The sequence below is a fragment of the Eriocheir sinensis genome, chromosome 52 (assembly GCF_024679095.1).
Source record: "Eriocheir sinensis breed Jianghai 21 chromosome 52, ASM2467909v1, whole genome shotgun sequence".
In the NCBI taxonomy this organism is placed as follows: Eukaryota; Metazoa; Arthropoda; class Malacostraca; order Decapoda; family Varunidae; genus Eriocheir; species Eriocheir sinensis.
The window spans coordinates 2,908,690-2,930,884 of NC_066560.1; the positions used below are offsets into that span (position 1 = coordinate 2,908,690).

The 22,195-nt window shown below is 45.0% G+C and overlaps 1 protein-coding gene across 1 annotated transcript; it reads left to right on the top strand.

The window, feature by feature from the left end:
* Nucleotides 1-4,216: 4,216 nt before the first annotated feature.
* On the top strand, nt 4,217-21,377 carry LOC126982897 (protein croquemort-like). Its single transcript, XM_050835177.1, has 13 exons — nt 4,217-4,359; nt 4,451-4,565; nt 7,904-8,085; nt 8,902-9,059; nt 10,474-10,618; nt 11,266-11,391; nt 15,406-15,510; nt 16,268-16,337; nt 16,425-16,566; nt 17,387-17,517; nt 19,135-19,283; nt 20,169-20,242; nt 20,746-21,377. Exons 2-13 carry the CDS (start codon nt 4,523-4,525, stop codon nt 20,972-20,974), a joined length of 1,554 nt encoding a protein of 517 aa, XP_050691134.1. The 5' UTR covers nt 4,217-4,359; nt 4,451-4,522; the 3' UTR covers nt 20,975-21,377.
* Nucleotides 21,378-22,195: the final 818 nt, after the last annotated feature.

Consider the following 22,195-nt stretch of genomic DNA (forward strand, 5'->3'; position numbering starts at 1 on the left):
GTGAAATTTAAAGAGTAAAATTTATTTTTTCATAAACAATAGGAAAAAGCATTCCTCAGACTGCAATGTGGTTGTGGTATTTTATTTTATTTATTTATTTATTTTTTTCGTTGGGGATATTCCCCAAGGGAGGAAGGCGGTGCATGCCGCGCAACCACCCAGACGGCTGGTAGAGAGATGCCCAATTCTTTCAAGGAGGAGGCACAAAAACGGGGCTGAGGGTGTCGGAAAAAGCCCATTACGAGTCTTAATCATGAAAAAGAAAACGTAGGTATTTTGAGCCAAACTTAATCATTTTTTTTTTCATGTAGACATTTAGATATTGGCTTGCGAAATAATTAATCAGATTTTAAAATTTGTATTTAATGTCCCCGCTCCAAGAAGGGGGGGAAGGTTATTGGGGTCTTGGTGTCTTGCCGACTGTCTGGGACATTCGGCCAACTAGTTGCCAGCACGTCGTGCTAACCCTCACGACTCCCGACTCCCGTCACGACGTCGGCGCAGCATTCGGCAACAGTCTCAAGACCTCTTTCAAGACATCCCCGACCCTTTCACATCAACACCCAAGACCTCGTGTACCCTAGAGTCGTGGGTAGTCGTGGCCCAGAGTCGGCGTAAGGCTCGTTCACACTACAAGCAGAGCAGAGCAGAGCAGAGCGGTTAGTAGCGGCATTAATTTTTACATAGTTTTGAATGTACAGACGCTCAGGTGTTCACACCGCAAGCGGAGCAGCGCAGCGCGGAGCGGAGCGGCACGCTCGGGAAATTTGGTCGTATTTTTTGTTGCTCGCAGCTAGGGGTCCTCCACGGCTCCACCCTTCAATCAACATGGCCAAGAAGCTATCTACATAAGTGAATTTTTATTGCTGAAGCCAAAATTACAAAAACTGACCAGATTGTGCATAATTAAGGTACAATTTAATGATATATAATAGCCGTATGCTTAGAAAAGCTGTTTTGGTGATATTATGATCCTATACATAATCATCAGTGACCCACACAGCCATGGGACTTGGCTTTAACAACGAAATTCCATGTTCCTTTGTAAATCGTTACATTTTCATGATCCTTCAAGATAAACACCGAGGAGTTTATCGGGCTGTTGGCTGCGAATGATTCTTGTGCAGGTCGCCCTGCTCTGCTTATATTTGAACACCTAACCTCGCCGCTCCGCTCCGCTCTGCCCTGCTCTGCTTGTAGTGTGAACGAGCTCGTACAGTGTGAGTGGGGCTTAAGGCCCCTTTCACACGAGCGGTTTCTGCCGTTCCGGTGAGCGGCAGCCGCATGCCACCTGGACATCCACGGTCAAGTGCGGTGTCTTCCTCATCCGCTTCGGTATCTCCTTCAGTCATATTTGTAATCTTCTCTTGAGGGATCCCACAAACAAGGCCGTCTTTCAATCTCGAAGATCAGCAGCTCCGTGTCATGATAATTTTTAATTACCCATAACCCTGAAATTTAAATGCAGATGTTTGTTGTACATAGGTATACATAATTAATATGTAAGGCACTTACATTTTCAATATACATTAATTGAAAGTTCATAAGATGGAAAATATAGTGCATACCAGCTTTTCCAGTGATGCAAAGTGGTCGCGTGCCTTTCCTCCCAGTGTTGACAGACAATTATCCCTCGCCGCATGCGGCAAATTATTATTTATGTGTGAACGCGCCCATAGCAACACATGACCACTGAAACCGCTGTGCGGCATTTCTGCCGCTGCGGTCTTGCTGGCAGTCCGGCAGGGTGCGGCTGCCGGAGCGGCAGTCCTGCCTCTCCGGCTTAGTGTGAACGCACCCATAGGAGTCAATGTAAAGCTAAACCGTCCGGCACTTGCCGGAGCGGCAAAAACCGCTCGTGTGAAAGGGGCCTTAGTAAGAGTCAATATAAAGCTAAACCGTGCGGCATGTGCCGGAGCGGCAAAAAACGCTCGTGTGAAAGGGGCCTGACTACAGCAGACGTGTTGGAAGAGTTTTGATGTATATTGATTCGATTTCTACTCTCAAAATAGTAGAAAATTACCTCCTTTCGAAAACTTAGACGTATCTAAAACGAAGTTCAACCACTGAGTTCAACCGAGGCCTGACAAGATATATGTTATTACATAAAGCATATTATCTCAGCCTGACAACCCCTTAAGTTGTTTTTTCAAGTAATGACGGACCGATAAAGACCAACCTCTCCCTCGTCTCATTCCAACCCCATCCCTTTATCTCATACTTGTCTCCACTTGGGCTATACCTACCTTAACCACTTGTACTTGCGGTAGGTCAAGGTGTTGGAAAAGTCATCCAGATTTAGATAATTATAATCAAGTTGTAGTACTGATTGTGCTACCAGCTGCACACACACACACACACACACACACACACACGCACATATACACCACTCCGTGGCGCAGCTGGTTAGAGCGCTGCGCTGCCAGGCTTCACGGCCTGACAGCGGCTCAGGCCGGATTCTTTCTGTTGGCTAGGAGTGGTTACTGTCCCCCCTTGAGCAAAGGGGTTGGGGGTGTGGTGTGTTAGGTCCTGGCAGTACCCATAGATCGACGATAAAGAGCACTTGCTCATGTTGGGAGGGTACCTGCTGGCGATTACGAGTCCAAAACGTGATCAGGACGTGTTGGTGGTGAATCACAAACACACGAACACACACACACACACACACACACACACACACACACACACACACACACACACACACAGTGGCGGATCCAGGGGAGGGGGGGCGGGGGGGATGCCCCCCCTTAGGACCTAAATTGCGCCCTTTCAATGATTCACTGAGATCTGGGGGGGATATCATTCTTGTGACCACTGCTACTAGCTTACTAATTATAATGATAATAATAATAATAATAATAATAATGATAATAATAATAATAATAATAATAATAATAATAATAATAATAATAATAATAATAATAATAATAATAATAATAATAATAATAATAATAATAATAATAATGATAATAATAATAATAATAATAATAATAATAATAATAATAATAATAATAATAATAATAATAATAATAATAATAATAATAATGATAATAATAATAATAATAATAATAATAATAATAATAATAATAATAATAATAATAATAATAATAATAATAATAATATATATATATATATATATATATATATATATATATATATATATATATATATATATATATATATATATATATATATATATATATATATATATATATATATATATATATATATATATATATATATATATATATATATATATATATATATATATATATATATATATATATATATATATATATATATATATATATATATATATATATATATATATATATATATATATATATATATATATATATATATATATATATATATATATATATATATATATATATATATATATATATATATATATATATATATATATATATATATATATATATATATATATATATATATATATATATATATATATATATATATATATATATATATATATATATATATATATATATATATATATATATATATATATATATATATATATATATATATATATATATATATATATATATATATATATATATATATATATATATATATATATATATATATATATATATATATATATATATATATATATATATAAAATATGGTATGGTATGGCGCCCATCTTGTATATCAGCCCCCCCCTCTTCACCTGGAGCTGGATCCGCCACTGCACACACACACACACACACACACACACACACACACACACACCACTCCATGGCGCAACTAGTAGAGCGCTGCGCTGCCAGGCTTCACGGTCTGGCAGGGCGGCGGTTCGAGCCCGCTCAGGTCGGATTCTTTCCGTTGACTAGGAGTGGTTACTGTCCCCCCTTGAGCAAGAGGGATGGGGTGTGTGGTGTGTGAGGTCCTGGCAGTACCCATAAATCGACGATAAAGAGCACTTGTTCATGTTTGGAGGGTACCTGCTGGCGATTACGAGTCCAACACGTGATCAGGCCGTGGTGAATTACACACACACACACACACACACACATACATGCACCTTCACAACGTCATGTCTAAGACAAAAGTCAAGCCTCCAGCACCAGGGTACATCAGCTTTCCTCAGCTGATCTTTATCGAAAGCCTCGAATCTGTGAAGTGGAGTCTAAGTGCTGGGCGGCGGGTGAGTGGCGGTCAAGTGCAGCAAGACAACCCCCCCCCCCCCCCCCAATTCGACCTCCTCTTGATAGTGCCCGGCGTCGGTGGTGTTACTGGCATGCGGCAGCGGTGACCATCAGCGGCTGTCTCGGAACAAACCACCTGCAGGAAGGGGACACGGCGGAACACAGTCACTTATCTTTCACGGTAGCTAAATCATTTTAACTACTATTGGATTTATCTTACGGAAATGGTAAAGTACTTGATGGATAAAGAGTAATAAAGTGATTATAAACAGTGCCGAAGAACAAGCGAGTGAAACAAGGCCCTCCTCGTCCTCGTCCTCTTCTTCGCCGTCTTTGCCCCAGCCATGGATTCTAAAGGGAACGATAATCATGGCTTCACTGATGACGGTAAGCATGTAATGGTCTTATATTTTGAGATTATTGATAGTAGCATGTAAACAAGTAAGTAATTTACCTTTTCACACTACACATGGTCGCCCTTTTTTATTACTTGTCGATTTTGTTTTCAAAATTTCCTATTTCATTAAATTATAATTTTATTATATACGCATCAGTAATTCTAAATAAGCATTTTGTATCGTTCCGCATTGTTATCGTTCCTTATTTTTATTTTCCTCTGCCACTAAAGTAATCTATTCACACTCTATCGGGAGTTTCGCCCCCCTTCATATCTGGAACACTTTGCCCCGCGAAACCCCTCCCAGCTGGAGGAAATGGAAGTAAGCTACGCACCCATTTTTGTACTTAATATCTTACCTTGAATTAAGATCCCAGCCTCGAGCGCCACTACTCTAACAAACTAGTAACACCTACAAAGGGACTTCACCCACCGACCTCCCCCTCGTTCACCTTCCTGCAAGTTATACTCTTCACCTACACTATTTTCATCGTGTTACACATGTGTATTAAACGCAAATCAATCCTTAACAACGCGTGATCATCTTACCTCAATATTACGAAGCCGTGTTTCCTTCGTATGGTATAGGACCTACGTGCTACAGATGTCTCTTTTCATTGTAATAATGTATATTGTAGTATGATATTTCTAGCGCATTCGTGTGTGTGTGTGTGTGTGTGTGTCAGCTTACCAGTTGACTACAGTCAGTATTGGAGAAGAAGGAGGGGCAGAGGTGAGAGGAGTATACAGGAGGAGGAAGACGAGAGTGGATTTAATAGATCATCTTCCTTCCCTTACCTCCCATATTTCCACTCCAAACAAAACTGGTGGTGTATATATATCCCTCAGGCAGTCCCAGATACAATATGCCTTTCAGATTCTCTCTCTCTCTCTCTCTCTCTCTCTCTCTCTCTCTCTCTCTCTCTCTCTCTCTCTCTCTCTCTCTCTCTCTCTCTCTCTCTCTCTCTCTCTCTCTCTCTCTCTCTCTCTCTCTCTCTCACACACACACACACACACACACACACACACACACACACACATACATACATACATACATATTTTACTGAATTAAAGATACTTACACGAAGCAGGAATGAAATGAACAATGTAGAAGGCGTTAGTTAAGTCACCCATGCAACAATCTCCAGATCCATGGGGTAATAAATATACATATGTACACATTAACTTTCCATTTGTTTTTACATTTACAATATAATCGTCTTTACTGCCAAGCCTTGAATTTTTTTTTTCGTTCATTTCGTTTATAATCTCTTAAGTGTGTCCATATCTGTCGCCGCGTTCAGTTTTACCGACAGGCGTGTTACGTGTTATCTTTGAAGAGCATAGTTGACGCATGTCCATGGTCACTGCCGAAGATATTAATTCCTGCGTTCAACTGTTCTTTCCTATCCTTGGCGTCCCTAAGGCTATATATACCAAGTCAAGTCATACGCAGCTTTGTGGGAGGAGACACGGCAGAGGCGTGGCTTATGCGTGACGTTGCTTGAAGCCAAACTAGAGAATGTAGAAACAGGGATTTAGAGAAAACGAAGAAAGGCGGACTAATTTAAATCAATCACTTCAACATGCCCTCCCTCACATCCCACACCGCCGTTTGTAGGCATTGGAATTACAGTCACGCAATAGCACAATAAAAAGACATATTTTTTCGTCAGTGGCTTGCCTGAACGCGTTGTGAAAGAAGGCGAGAATGCACATCCAGAGTGCACATACGGCCCCAACTTTAGTCATCCCTGAACTGACGGGTATTTTTTTTTTTTTTTTTAGCTTCAAGTGACGTCATCCCGCTGCTCCGCCCCAAAACTGCCCCCTGCGCGTACCGGTCGCAGCTTTGAAGCAGATTGACTTGACTTGGTATATATAGACTTAGTGGCGTCCAGTCTGGGGCGTAGGTGCGGAAATTTGCCGTTCGTTGCGATACAGAAATATGAAGTTGCATATTCTGTTAGCCTTTTTTTTGTTACCAACTTTTTGTGTTTTAGATTAAGTGTTACTTTTAATATTAAGGCGCGAACTGTTATCTCACGTCAGGTCCGGTGTACCGTTGCCTGCGTTCTCCAGTTGATTGAAGTGGTTGAGACAACACAATAGCCTTTTAGTTAAGTGACGTGTGGCCGAGCGGTAGCCGTTTTAAGTTCACTTTAGTTCTCTCTCTCAGGTTGATACAAATACCAAATGTATTTTAACTATATTAAGTTGTATACAAAGTTTACAGTTTACGTGAGCGAGACGCAGGAAATCAGAGACAGCCACACCGCTGCAGGGCGCGAGGCGGCGGAGCTCCGCTCGCCTGCCCGTCACCCGTCTTCTCTCTCTTCTCCGCGTTGTTCGCCCGTTTTATTTGCTTGTAGTTCGTCCGGAAGGGTGTGGGTTCCGGTTGATGACGGCTGATGAAAGTCATCATTTGCTGATCCTAGTGTCAGTTCATCACAGCTTCCCACGGCCAAAAGCACGACGTGTTGTTAAACATCCTGTTGTGCGACACCGACCGGGTGTCGCCACACGTACAGTCATACATACACATGTACATTATAATATACACATTACAATTCTAGTCGAGGAAGGTTGTCGAACACTCATGTTTAACTTTATATTACATGGATAATTTGCTTGCTAAAACTCGTATTTCACCAACATAATGCTTGTGAAAAAGACTATAGAAATATAACTCAGTTTTTTTTGTGTGTGCACATTTTTGTCTCTGGGACGGAGAGTATCAAACCAAAGAAGGGAAGTGGAGTCGTTTAATGTAGGGATTCTCTCTCTCTCTCTCTCTCTCTCTCTCTCTCTCTCTCTCTCTCTCATTCACCGGGGTTACGAGTACGATGATGAGGTGGCCTGACACTCGTTATCGCACTCCACCCACAACAACACTTATCGATAGGTTGACAAGGGCATCACTGGGGGATTCGAACCCTTAATCAAATCTGTGGGTTCCATCAGATTATTTTTAGTCCCGCCCAGAATAAACTGACGTAACTGCTTCGAATCCCACTCCAAGCACTTTTATAAATTATTTTCTTCCTTACACTCTTGAAAGGGATGGTTGGGGCATTGGGAGAGGAGTAAAGGCCGAAAGGGAAGGTTTGGGCATTGGGAGAGGAGTAAAGGCCGAAAGGGAAGGTTGGGGCATTGGGAGAGGAGTAAAGGCCGAAAGGGAAGGTTTGGGCATTGGGAGAGGAGTAAAGGCCGAAAGGGAAGGTTTGGGCATTGGGAGAGGAGTAAAGCCCGAGGAGACGATGATGACGAGGACAAGAAAGAGTGCCGGTAAGATAACGTTGATAACTTTGTTTCTATCTCTCTTCAGGGAAGGTTGGGGCGGTGACAGAGAAGTTTGAAGTTGAGGAGAAGAAGACGAAGACGAAGAAAGCGAAGGAGAAATGGACTTGTTGCCAGATAGCGCTCGTGGTCTGGTGTCTGTCCTCCGTGGTGGCAGGCGTCTCACTGATCGTTGCTTTTCCTTATATCTTCGACGCCGTCCTGGAAGCGGTGCGTGGCATAAAAAATAGATAGGACAAAGTGTTTCATAGGAAGGTGTGAAGTTTTGCATGCCTCCAGATAGCGAAGGGATGTGCATATATGATTTTTTTTTTTTTCGGATGTCCTCTCCTTTTCCTACCCTTCTTCTTCTTCTTCTTCTTCTTCTTATTATTATTATTATTATTATTATTATTATTATTATTATTATTATTATTATTATTATTTTTCTTCGTCTTCTTCTTCGTCTTCTTCTTCTTCTTCTTCTTCTTCTTCTTCTTCTTCTTCTTCTTCTTCTTTCGTATTCTACGTTTTAATTCTTCCTTTTCCTTCGTCCTTTTCCTTCTTTTTTCTTCTTTCTTTTTCTTCTTCCTTTTCTTCTTTTTTGTTTTTCCTTCTACTTTTTCTTTTTCTTGTTCTTGTCGTTCTCCTGTTCTTGTTCTTCCGTCTTCTTCTTTCTTCCTTCTTTTTCTTCTTCCTTTTTCTCGTTCTTGTTTTTACTCTTGGTCTTCTAGTTCTTGTTCTTCCGTCCTCTTCCTTTTTCCTTCTTTTTCTTTTTCCCTTTTTCATCTTCCTTTTTCTTGTTCTATTTCTCGTTCTCGTTCATGCTTTCGTTCTTGCTCTTCTAGTCTTTGTTCCTCCATCATCTTCCTTTTTCTTCCTCTTCTTCTCCCTCGTCTGCCTTTTTCTTCTACCTTTTTCTAGTTCTTGATCTTCCTCTTCCTCTTCTTGTTCTTCTTCCGCCTACTCCCTTATTTTTCTTCGTCATCTTCTTCTTCGTCTGCCTCTGCCCCTCTTCCTCACCGTCCTCCCTATCACGCACCGCAGAAGATGGAGGTCTTGCCCGGGTCCTTTTCCTACGACTTGTGGCACTACACGCCGATCCCGCTCTACATCCGCTTCTACCTCTTCAACCTTACCAACCCTGACGAGTTCACGAATGGCGCCAAGCCGGTGCTGCAGGAGGTGGGGCCCTACGTGTACAGGTGAGGAGAGAGAGAGAGAGAGAGAGAGAGAGAGAGAGAGAGAGAGAGAGAGAGAGAGAGAGAGAGATTTGTACCTCCGTCAGGCCTAAGCTACTTACGAGCCCTTTCAGCCTCTACAGCAGCCCCTTCAGCCTTAATAGGAGATATGTTGGGATACGGTGATTTTTTTTTTTTTTTTTAGAGTAACCTTCAGACCCTGCAACATGCCTCTCAGCCCCTCCACAGATAAACCTAAGCAGTCCCTTCGTCAGCCCAATGTATTCACTTAGCCCCTACAATATGTCTCTTCAACGCCTCCCTCAGACAAGCTTGCAGCCCTCTTACAAGTCCTTCCAGCCCCTCCGACAGGCATGTTAAGCTAGAATGAATCCTTTCTGTCCTCAAATAGTCCAATCAACCCCTTCGTCAGACATGCTAGGCTAGAAAAATCCCTTCAGCCCCTCCATCAGACTAATACAAGACCCTTCAACCCTTCCATGAGACTGCAACAATCCTTTTTATCCTCCTCCTCATCAGATTTCAACAAGCCTTTTCAACCCCTTCTTCAGTCCAGTAAGCCCCTTCAACCCCTAAAACGCCCCTTCAGCCCCATCTTCACTCCCGTAAGTCCCTTCAACCCCTAGAACACGCCCCTTCAGCCCCTTCTTCAATCCATTAAGTCCCTTCAACCCCTAGAACACGCCCCTTCAGCCCCTTCTTCAATCCAGTTAGTCCCTTCAATCCCTAGAACACGCCCCTTCCGCCCCTTCTTCAATCCATTAAGTCCCTTCAATCCCTAGAACACACCCCTTCGGCCCCTTCTTTAGTCCAATAAGTCCCTTCAACCCCTAGAACACACCCCTTCCGCCCCTTCTTCAATCCAATAAGTCCCTTCAGCCCCTAGAACACGCCCCTTCCGCCCCTTCTTCAATCCAATAAGTCCCTTCAGCCCCTAGAACACGCCCCTTCAGCCCTTCTATAGTCCAATAAGTCCCTTCAGCCCCTAGAACACACCCCTTCCGCCCCTTCTTCAATCCAATAAGTCCCTTCAGCCCCTAGAACACACCCCTTCAGCCCCTTCTTCAGTCCATTAAGTCCCTTCACCCCCGAGAACACGCCCCTTCAGCCCCTTCTTCAGTCCATTAAGTCCCTTCAACCCTTAGGACACACCCCTTCAGCCCCTTCTTCAGTCCAATAAGTCCCTTCACCCCCTAGAACACACCCCTTCAGCCCCTTCTTCAGTCCATTAAGTCCCTTCACCCCCTAGAACACACCCCTTCAGCCCCTTCTTCAGTCCATTAAGTCCCTTCACCCCCTAGAACACACCCCTTCAGCCCCTTCTTCAGTCCATTAAGTCCCTTCACCCCCTAGAACACACGCCCCTTCCGTCAGACACAGTACAACACGCGCCTAATACTTGCTCGGTCGCTTTCAGGGAGTTCCACGAGAAGATAAACATAACCTTCAACCCCAACGACACCGTCACGTACTTCCAGCAGCGGTGGTGGCACTGGGACCAGGAGGCGTCGGGGAACAACACCCAGGACGACGAAGTGATCATCCTCAACACCGTGCCTGTGGTGGGTCGTCAGCGTTGATCTTGTTGTCATTGCTGTACTTGTCCTTTCTCTTTTTCCTCTCTCTCTCCCCCTCCTCTTTCTTTTCCTCCTCCTCTTCTTCCTTCTTTTCTGGCCTTCCTACTCTCTCTTCTTGCCTCTCCTCCTCCTTTCTCTTCTCCTCCTATTGTTCTTTTCCTTTTCCTCCTCCTCCTCCTTCCTCTTTTTCTTCCTTCTTTTCCTTCTTTTCTGGTTCACCTTCTTTTTCTTCTTGCCTTACCCCTCCGCTTCTCTCGTCCTCCTCCTCCTCCTCCTCCTCCTCCTCCTCCTCCTCCTCATCATCATCATCATCATCATCATCATCATCATCATCATCATATTCCTCCACTTCCTTCTTTTCCCGCTCTCATTTCTCCACTTGCCTTTCCTCTCCTCTTCTTTCTTCTCCTTCTTCTCCTCTTCCTCCTTCTCCTCCTCCTCCTCCTCCTCCTCCTCCTCCTTGTCTTCTTTTCTCACTCTTCGTCGCGTCTTGTAGTAATAGACGGGATGGATTGATGGCATGTAGGTGGCGGAACAGGTGTGACTTAATTTCCACTTCTTCCCTCTTCTGTCTCTCCGTCATCGTCTCATCGCCTCGTCCCTGGTGGCGGTGGTGCATGGCGCGTGTGCAGTCGGCGGCATGGGCTGTACGGGAGAACTCAGGCCTCCTCTCGGGTCTCAATCTATTCTTCAAGCAGATGGATGAGAATCTGACCCTCAGTGTTCCTGTGAGGCAACTCCTGTTTGACGGTTTCCCGGTGAGTGACTAGACAGACGGACAGAGTAGTGGGCGTAGACTATGGAGGAACTGGCCTCTTGCAGACTCCTTACGTTCTTATGTTCTTATGTTCTTTTTTTTTTTTTTTTACAGCAAAGGAGACAGTTCAAGGGCACACAAAAAGCAAACATTAATAAAAAAAAGCCCGCTACTCACTGCTCCTAAAAAGAATCCAAAGAGGTGGCCGAAAGTTAGGTCAGTTTCGGGAGGAGAGGTGTCCTGATACCCTCCTCTTGAAAGAGTTTAAGTCGTAGGCAGGAGGAAATACAGATGAAGGAAGAGTGTTCCAGAGTTTACCAGCGTGAGGGATGAAAGAGTGAAGATGCTGGTTAACTCTTGCATAAGGGGTTTGGACAGTATAGGGATGAGCATGAGTAGAAAGTCGAGTGCAGCAGGGCCGCAGGAGGGGAGGCATGCAGTTAACAAGTTCAGAAGAGCAGTCAGCGTGGAAATATCGATAGAAGATAGAAAGAGAGGCAACATTGCGGCGGAATTTAAGAGATAGAAGACTATCAGTATGAGGAGGAGAGCTGATGAGACGAAGAGCCTTAGCCTCCACTCTGTCCAGAAGAGCTGTGTGAGTGGAGCCCCCACACATGAGATGCATACTCCATACGAGGGCTGACAAGGCCCTATATGGACAGCAACTGTGCAGGGAGAAGAACTGGCGGAGACGGTACAGAACGCCCAGCCTCGAGGAAGCTGATTTAGTAAGAGATGAGATATGAAGTTTCCAGTTGAGATTTTGAGTTAAGGATAGACCGAGAATGTTTAGTGTTGAGGAAGGTGATAGCTGGGTGTTGTCAAAGAATAGGGGATAGTTGTTTGGAAGATTGTGTCGAGTGGATAGGTGGAGAAACTGTGTTTTTGAGGCGTTGAAGGACACCAGGTTCTTCTTGCCCAATCGGAAATAATAGTAAGGTCTGAGGCTAAGCGTTCTGCAGCCTCCAGCCTTGAGTCGTTAAGTTCCTGAAGGGTGGGTCTTCTATTAAAAGAAGTTGAATAATGCAGAGTGGAATCATCGGCGTAGGAATGGATAGGACAGTTCGTTTTGGAAATATCATCAATGAACAACAGAAAAAGAGTGGGAGATAGGACAGAACCCTGTGGGACACCACTGTTAATAGATTTAGGGGAAGAACAGTGACCGTCTACCACGGCAGAAATAGAACGGTCAGAAAGGAAACTGGAGATAAAGGTACAGAGAGAAGGATAGAAACCGTAGGAGGGTAGTTTAGAAAACAAAGATTTGTGCCAGACCCTATCAAAGCTTTTGATATGTCCAGCGCAATAGCAAAAGTTTCACCGAAACGGCTAAGAGAGGATGACCAAGAGTCAGTTAAGAAGGCTAGGAGATCACCAGTAGAACGCCCCTTGCGGAACCCATACTGGCGATCAGATAGAAGGTCAGAAGTGGAAAGGTGCTTTTGAATCTTCCGGTTAAGGATTGATTCAAAAGCTTTAGATAGACAAGAAAGTAAAGCAATAGGACGGTAGTTTGAGGGATTGGAGCGGTCACCCTTCTTAGGTACAGGCTGTATGAAGGCATACTTCCAGCAAGAAGGAAAGGTAGATGTTGACAGGCAGAGGCGAAAGAGTTTGACCAGGCAGGGTGACAGCACGGAGGCACAGTTTTTAAGGACAATAGGAGGCACTCCATCAGGTCCATAAGCCTTCTGAGGATTGAGGCCACATAGAAAACATCATTTTGAAGAATCTTTATAACAGGCATAAAGGAGTCAGAGGGGGATGAGTAGGAGGAATATGCCCAGAATCGTCCAGAGTGGAGTTTTAGAAAAAGTTTGAGAGAAGAGTTCAGCCTTAGAGATAGATGAGACGGCAGTGTTGCCGTCAGGACTGAGAGTGGAGGAAAGATGAAGAAGTGAAGTTGGAGGAGATGTTTTTGGCTAGATGCCAGAAGTCACAGGAAGAGTTAGAAAGCAAGGTTTTGACATTTTCTATTAATGAAAGAATTTTGGTTAGTCGGAGAATAGATTTGGCACGATTTCGGGCAGAAATGTAAAGTTCATAATTAGCATTAGTTTGAAGGCTCTGGTACCTTTTGTGAGCTACCTCTCTATCATTGACAGCACGAGAACAAGCGTGATTAAACCAAGGCTTTTTTGCGTGAGGAGTAGAGAAAGAACGAGGAATGTATGCCTCCATTCCAGAGACAATCACCTCTGTGATGCGCTGAGCACACACAGAGGGTCTCTATCCTGGAAGCAATAATCATTCCACGGGAAATCGGAAAAGTACATCCTCAGGTCGTCCCACCGAGCTGAAGCAAAATGCCAGAAGCATCGCCTCTTCGGTGGATCCAGAGGGTGTACAGGAGCGATTGGACAGGATGCAGAAATAAGATTGTGATCGGAGGAGCCCAACGGAGAGAACAGTTTGACAGAATAAGCAGAAGGGTTTGAGGTAAGGAAGAGGTCTAGAATGTTGGGCCGATCTCCAAGACGGTCGAGAATACGTGTAGGGTGCTGGACCAACTGCTCTAGGTCGTTGAGGATAGCAAAGTTGTAGGCTTGTTCACCAGGATGGTCAGTGAAAGAGGATGAAAGCCAAAGCTGGTGGTGAACATTGAAATCTCCTAGGATGGAGATTTCAGCGAAGGGAGAGTGGGTCAAGATGTGCTCCACTTTAGAATTCAAATAGTCAAAGAATTTTACAGAGTTGGTAGAGTTAGGTGAGAGATAAACAGCACAGATGTATTTAGTAATAGAATGACAGTGAAGTCTTAACCAGATGGTGGAAAATTCAGAAGGGTCAAGGTCGTGGGCACGAGAGCAAGTGATGTCGATGCGCACGTAGGCGCAACATCCAGCTTTGGATTGAAATTTAGGATAGAGATAGTAGGAGGGAACAGAGTAGAGATTGCTGTCAGTAGCCTCAGAAACCTGTGTTTCGGTAAGGAAGAGAAGGTGAGGTTTAGAGGAGGAGAGATGATGTTCCACAGAATGAAAATTAGAGCGAAGACCGCGAATGTTGCAGAAATTGAGAAGAAAGAGGTTCGAGGAGTTATCAAGACACCTCTCGGGTCGGCAGCCAGAAGGGGAGTCCTCCCTGGGGGAATTTGTGGTCCCCCCCCCAGTCGGGGACTCCGAGGCTTGGTGTATGTGCGCCATTTTGAAATTTTAATTTTGGGAAAAGGTGTATATGTTGTGTGAATGTAGTGTGGTGTGGATAAAGAGAGGATCTGTCTTTAGAGAGCATGCTGAACTACTCTCCGGTGTTGGTGAGACAATAGGGAAACGGTTAGTGAGGACATGGGAAGGGTCTTTGGAGGGCTTCAGCTCCCTTCTCACCTCCCATATATACCTCAAAGGCGTACAGACGAGAAGAGAGGATATGTGGATGAATAATAAACAGACGCAGAGGGTAGTGTGTTGAAGGACAGAAAGACAGACAGGCAGATGGAAGGGTTGTGTTGAGGGACAGACGGACAGACAGTCAGACAGATAGACGAGGAGGGAAGGTGTAGGTAGGTTAGATTAGGTTAGGTTATAGTAGGTGAAGGTTAGTGAAGGTGACGTGCAGAGACACATTGTAATAGTGATGGATGATAAACAGAGGCAGGTGTAGACGGATTCAAAAAGAGTGGAAAACCAGACAGACAGACACGTGGCTGAGAGGACAATCAGACAGGTGGACACATTCAGAGTACACACAAGGGGTTAGACAGACCGACAATTGTGGACTAACCCAGACGTAAAAAAGAGACTCGTGGGGTAACCTAATTTACACAACCTACTTATCCTCTAAATTACCCTGTTTTTTTCTCTTTTCCTGTCCTTAATCTGACACTTGTTTTATTGTTTTCTCCTGTTCTTCCCCGTAGTGAAGTGGTTAGCGCGCCGAGCTGCGAATCGCTCAGCACTAGCGTATGGTGTTGTCGATGCCTGTGTAGGACAAAGCCTCGTATCTTAAAGCCGCTTGTATTCCCTGTCTTATTCTATGGATAGGGTTTGATTGATTAACTCCCCCGCAGGATCCGCTCCTCGACTTCACGCAGTCCCTGTCCAACGCGTCCCTCCTGCCGCCTGGCCTGCCGTCCGGCCTCACCGACTACGACAAGTTTGGCTGGTTCTACAAGGTGAGGCACAAGTGACTGCAGACACGTAGACAGGTGCACGGGTAGAGAGGAAAAGATAGACAGATAGGTAGATATAACGATAGAAATAGATGTGTGTGTGTGTGTGTGTGTGTGTGTGTGTGTGTGTGTGTGTGTGTGTGTGTGTGTGTGTGTGTGTGTGTGTGTGTGTGTGTGTTTGATAAGCAGACATTCCTATATCACTCCAGTATTCCATTCCAACGTTATTAGTTAATCTCAGTCACTCGCTCATCAATACTTTTACTTTTATGTTCATTTAGAAACTTTATATGTTTTTTAGATATAATTCTATTTTATTCTTCGTTTTCGGTTTCTGTCCAGGTGTCTTCAGTTACAGGTATCTATTAGGATTTCTTATTCTTCAGGCCTCGATATTTGTTTGGGTATCTATTCAGTTGTCTAATTTCTATAAGATATCTGTTTGGTATTATATTCACCCATGCATCTAAGTATCTAGTAATACATGTTTAGGTATTCATACGGCTACCTAGGTGCCTGTTTTCGGTTAGACATCTGTTAGCCATTTCTGTTACGGCGTCTGCTTATGTATATTCAGGTATTTGTTAAGGAGTCTGTCTACGTGCTGTTGGGTGTATATTATGTATTATTCAGCATCTATATTTGTTTGTGTTTAGGTGTCTGGTTGAAGAAGCTCATCAGGTATATGTTTAGGCACCTGTTTACGTATATCTACCTGAGTCCCTCTTTAAGTATGCATTTTCAACGCATTTCCTTGCAGCGTAACCTGTCGGTGACGTACGACGGAAAATTCAACATGTTCACGGGGCACGACACGCTGGAGCACCTGGGTAAGTGTTCCCGCTGGTCGTGGCCACACCTGCTCCGAGCATAGTGAGGGTGGCGGGGTGCAAAGTGTGTCTCTGTTTCTGGCGCAGGTGTGATTGACTGGTGGAACGAGAGCAACACGACGGAATACTTCGAGTACCCGTGCAACGTCGTGAACGGCTCGGCGGGGGAGATGTGGCCCCCCGGCCAGCAGAAGGACCTGGTGTCTCTGTACAGCCCCGACCTTTGCATGTACGTGTCTGTGTGTGGGGGATGGGGTGGGTCATATGATTATGGAGGTGTTTATTGCTTTTACAAATGCCAGTGTGCGTGTGCGTGTGTACGTCTGCGTGTGTGTGTAACAGACGAACTAAAATATTGTTTGTGAGTATATGTTGAGTGGGATGTGCTGACCAAAACACACACACACACACACACACACACACACACACACACACACGAGTTGCTGCGTCGAGAGTATATTATCTGTGTGTCGTTATCAGTGTTGCTTGGGCCGTCGTGTCGTGTTGCTGGCTCACGCGGACATCCTCTTGATGGGTGGGTTGATTCTAATGTTGACATTTTTTTTTTTTTTTTTGTCAATAAGCGATTGTCCGCATTACTTACAACCACTCAGCAATAATATTCCTTATTTAACTTAATTACAACCAAGCTCAAATCACTTATATTATTGAGTCTAAGGGTGCATGCATGTACTCAAGTTTTCGTATCGTATGTCAAACTTGAGTCTGTATTCACTGTCAAGCTGACGAATTGATTTAAGAAGCTAACGGTCAAACTCTTAAACATTTCGACGCCCATGAACAGTATTTGACTTGGCTTTCACAGGAGTTAGGGGGCATTTGCTGAGGTAGTTTTATGACCCTTCTGGTAGTTTGATGATGCTTCTGTGCCATGAACCTACGAAAGCAATTTTAAGAGCCCGATTTGTCTCCCTTTCGGCATTTGGAGACAGGTGATGTGAGGAGTGGAAGCATCTGACAATACCGCCCTAAGGCACTCATTATTTATCCTCTCCTTTCCTCTCCTAACTTGTTTCCTCTCCACGCAGGACGATGACACTCTACTACAAGGAGGAGACGAGGGACGTGAACGGCCTGCCGGGCTACAGGTACTGGGGCACCAACCAGACGCTGCCCGGCGACGGCTGCTACTGCGTCGAGGGCGTGTGTGCCCCCTCGGGTGAGGCGCTGGCGGGACGGGACTGGGCGGCTGGGGCGGTAGGGGGTTGGATGGGCGGGTGGGTGGCTTGAATGTTGCTTGGTTGGGTTTGGATTTGCACGTTTATTTGACCTTCGTTAATTCTGTATATCGTATTTTACAATGGACGTGAGGTATACTTTAGGAGCAGCGAGTAGCGGGCTTTTTTTTTATTATTGTTTCCTTTTTTTGTGGCCTTGAGGTGTCTCCTTTGTTGTAAAAAAAAAATACAGAAGGCCATTTCTTCATCACCTTTTGCCTCTTTATTCACCGCACATCTTCACTCTACCCTCATCGCCACCACATGCCCTCTTCCACGGTCTGCCCTCTTCCTCACCACACACACACACACACACACACACACACTCTCTACCACATAGCCCCTACTCCACCTACCTTTCCCCCACCACGTATTCCCCTAATTACACACCCACACTAACACCCCCTTCCCCCCACACACTGGCCCGTTTATATAAAATGTTACTAGGACAAAAAATAGGACTAGAAAATGTGTAGAACTTGTTGGACAGCTCTTATGCGTAGGCCCATATTATAAAACGCTTTCGGCTCTCACAACAGGTATTTCCAAAGGTCACAACGGAGATTAGTTTAGTTATCATGAGTGTTTTGTTATTTCAGGGTGCAGAAGATGTGTCAAGCTATCACTAGGTTCACTGAAATACCCAGAACCTCTACGAAAGTATTACCGAATGTGAATGTAAGTCACGAAATGTTTGAAAATAGAGGTCTTGGGATTATGGTACTGATCTGGGCATGTTACGGAGGTGTTTTATCTCATCCCAGACGTACTGATGGTGGATCGCTATCAGACACAACCCCGACGCCTACCACGCAGTACTTTCCTCGGAATTTCGTCGTTTATTTTTAAGTCATCTCACGCTGTTCTTTGAGACCACAAATGCTAGACCTAATCATTTTCTTTTAAGCACTAATTGTATTGAGTTCCTGCCTAGGGAGAATTATCACAGGGTGGTCCTAAGAAATCCCAACCGAGCTGAATTCAAACTTATTTCCCAGAACCCATTTTTCTGAGCAAGGAAGGCAGCTCAAGGAAAAAAATCCAGAAAAAAAAGTCTAGAAAAATGGACCACTTACACACTCCTTCACCACACCACCACCATTGCAATCACATATATTCACTCTTACACCCCCTCACATCCATCACTGCCCCCACCCCCCACTCCCCAGACATCATCAACGCTCCCTCCTGCACTCCCTCTCACCTGCCACTCCTCCCCCTCCCTCCCCTCCCAGACCTCATCAACGCTCCCTCCTGCACTCCCTCTCACCTACCACTCCTCCCCCTCCCTCCCCTCCCAGACCTCATCAACGCTTCCTCCTGCACTCCCTCTCACCTACCACTCCTCCCCCTCCCTCCCCTCCCAGGCCTCATCAATGTTCCCTTCTATACAACCCACTTAATCCCTTCAAACCCCATATAAACCATTTCAAACCCCACATAACCCCTCCACAATCCCATATAACCCCGCCCTAACCTTGCAACCCCCCTCCAACCCCACATAACCCCTCCCCACCCCACATAACCCCCTCCCTTACAATTACCACGCCCTCCCCCAGGCCTCGTCAACGCTGAGTCCTGTCGCATGGGAGCCCCGGCCTTCGTGTCCTTCCCGCACTTCGCACACGCCGACCCCTCGCTCCTGGACGAAGTAGTGGGCCTCGAACCCGATGAAGACATACACAGCTTCGACCTCGACATCATCCCTGTGAGCCTTGTTGATGATGATGATGAGGAGGAGGAGGAGGAGGGGCGATGAAGATACAGATAGATGACTGCAGGAGGAAAGGGAAGCTGGAGAAGAGGGAGAATGGAGATGCTAGAAAGGAGATGGAGGAGGAGGAGGAACGGAGATGAAGATAGAGATGGTTAGATGGAGGAAGAAGAGAAGATTATGAAGATGAAGAGGAAGGAGAAGAGAGGAGTAAGGCATGGGAATGGAGATAATACTAGAGAAGAGCTAGGTGATGGGGGAGGATGAGGGGAAAAGGCGGTGATGAAGATAAGAGATGAGTAGATGGAGGAAGAGGAGAAGGGAAAAGAAAGAGGAAGAAGAGTGAGGAATGAGAGGGGAGGAGATGCTAAAGAGGTGGATATGTTTAAGTAAGAGGAGAGAAAGAGAAGGAAGAGGAAAGAAGGGAGGAGGAGATGATACGGTAAGGATGGAGGTTACTGATATGGTGCAAGAGAATGTGACGATGATGGAGGAGGAGAAGAAGAATTAGTTAAAGAAGTTAGAAGAAAAAGATTGGGGATGAGATAGCGACGTGTCTAAAGAGCACGGTTGCCAGATTATCGTACTCAGAGCCGCGTATTTATCGGTTTCTGGCCCATAACTGTTGCCAAGAAACACCAATAATTAACCATTTAAACGATAACCATATATGAAGGCAGTTATTTGGGTGATGAAAGCAGTTTTGGGTCGGAAATCGGCAAACATAAGAGGCAGAGTACGACAATCTGGCAACGTGTCTGAAGAGGAGACGTTAGAGGGAAAAACTAAATCTCCTCGAGCCTTTACACGTAGGTTTTCTTTCCTTCTTTTCTTGCCCTCGCAACAGTCATTCTCTCTCCTTCCCGCCCGGACCCGCAGGAGGTGGGCGTTCCGATGCACGTGACGGCCAGGATGCAGATCAACCTCCTGGTGCGGCCCTACAAGGAGATCAAGTGAGTTCCAAACCCACGACAACGGCGCATCAACTCTTTCCCGACGTCGTGTTGGGACTGACTTTTTTTGCATTCGTTTCACTCTCCGCGACACTGACTCATTCACTAATATCCTCCATGCATTGGTAATAAAATGAGTAAAACACGAACAGATACAGTAATTTTCTGTTGATATGATGGGAATGACTGTTGCATGTTTGTTTATTTTCGCGACACCGACTCATTCATTCACATGAACCACGTATAATTATGTGCCTATTGTTCTTATTATGCCTCTCAATGTAATTTTGTATGTTTTCCCTTGATTCTTCTCTCCTTTCTTCGGACTTTTTTCTTTCACTTACCCTTCCAATATCATCGTTCGCCTCTCCTTTCCATTCCTTACATTATCCTCCTAACCACAAGTATGACACAGCGTAACTTTGTTTTCGTGTCTGGGATACATTCACGTCATCACTCCGCCTCCTGTACATAAATCCCCTTCAGCGTTGCTCCTTCCGCAGGATCCTGAGGCACGTGCCGGAGGTGTACCTGCCGCTGCTGTGGTTCGAGGAGGAGGCGGTGATGCCCCACTCCCTGGCGTGGCAGCTCAAGCTGCTGCTCGTCATCATGAACACACCGCTGGTCAACATCATCTTCGGCTGCGTAGTGGCGCTGGGATGTATTGGTGCGACGCTCGTCTTTTTCTTCCGCTACAGAGCAATAAAGAAGAGTCGTGACGATGTTACATAACTATAGAGGGGCCTCGTGGAGCTGGGTGGTGTGGGTGCTGGCGGGCTGAGGATGCCATAGTGTTGAATACGTGCAGGAAGGCAGTGGAGTCGTCAGCGTATGCTCAAGTGGCAGGTGTGGGCCTGTAGGCTTATTGGTGCAGGTCGTGGGTAGTGAGGGCAGTGGTGTGCCACCGAGTGTGAGTGAACAAAAACTAAATTTGGTTTAGGGGGGGTGTGGACAGGGAAACAACAAGTAAACTGTAAATACTATAATTGGGAGGGTATTTAGTAATATTTAAGGTGACACCTGCTCATCACGCCGCCCTCAAGAGGGCGCGAACGGCAAAGAGCTCATATAACCAGCCTGACCCCAACTCTTAAGTTTGTTTTGAATGTTAAAAATATATTTCGCATCATTTCAAGATCTTCCTTTACTCGCCTTTAGCATTATCTCTCCTCAGTCTTAGTTTACTGTTTATCGACACACACACACACACACACACACACACACACACACACTGTAGTTATTTAGAAAGCTCGGCTCACAACTCAGGGATTAAGTTCGAATCCTGAGTGGAGAGGAGTCGGTTAATATTATCCACTCAGCAGGGAATGGGTACTGAGTGTCAGTCAGAGGTTGTTTCCCGCTTTTTGGGATGGTAATATGCCAGTCTAGCATCGTCAAAGGCAAATAGCCCAAGAGTGAACACCTAAGACCTTCAAGACTCTGCCAGTCGCCACCGACGGTAGACTTACCTGGAGGGAGCACGCAAATAACGTCATCAAAGCAGCCTCAGTCAAGTATCTTGGTAAAATGGCAACGATTTCTGTATATTACTTAGTTTCTAAGAGTGACCAATGAAGCATTAGGAAGCCTTTAAGATAAACTTGCGTGATCTTCAATTTGGACCCGGAAATATACAATCACGATGAAAAAGAGATTAAAAAATAAAACAAGAAGAATAACAGCCACAGCAGATGAGATTAGCATTCTGATAAAATTCCTTAAATTCTGGACAATTTATCTGGACTAATACTCAAAAGCTTGAGATGAATCCCTGAGGATGATTAGACGTCAGGCTTTCTTTTACTCCTAATCGTATGTAATATGTTTGAAAGTAATAAGAGAGTAGAATAGTGTTGGGGGCATCCGCTAACGTTGTGCATGGTCTGTGCTCATCTCCGGCACACTGGCCCTTCAGCCTGTGGCGGGAAATAACCCATCACCCTGGGACACGGG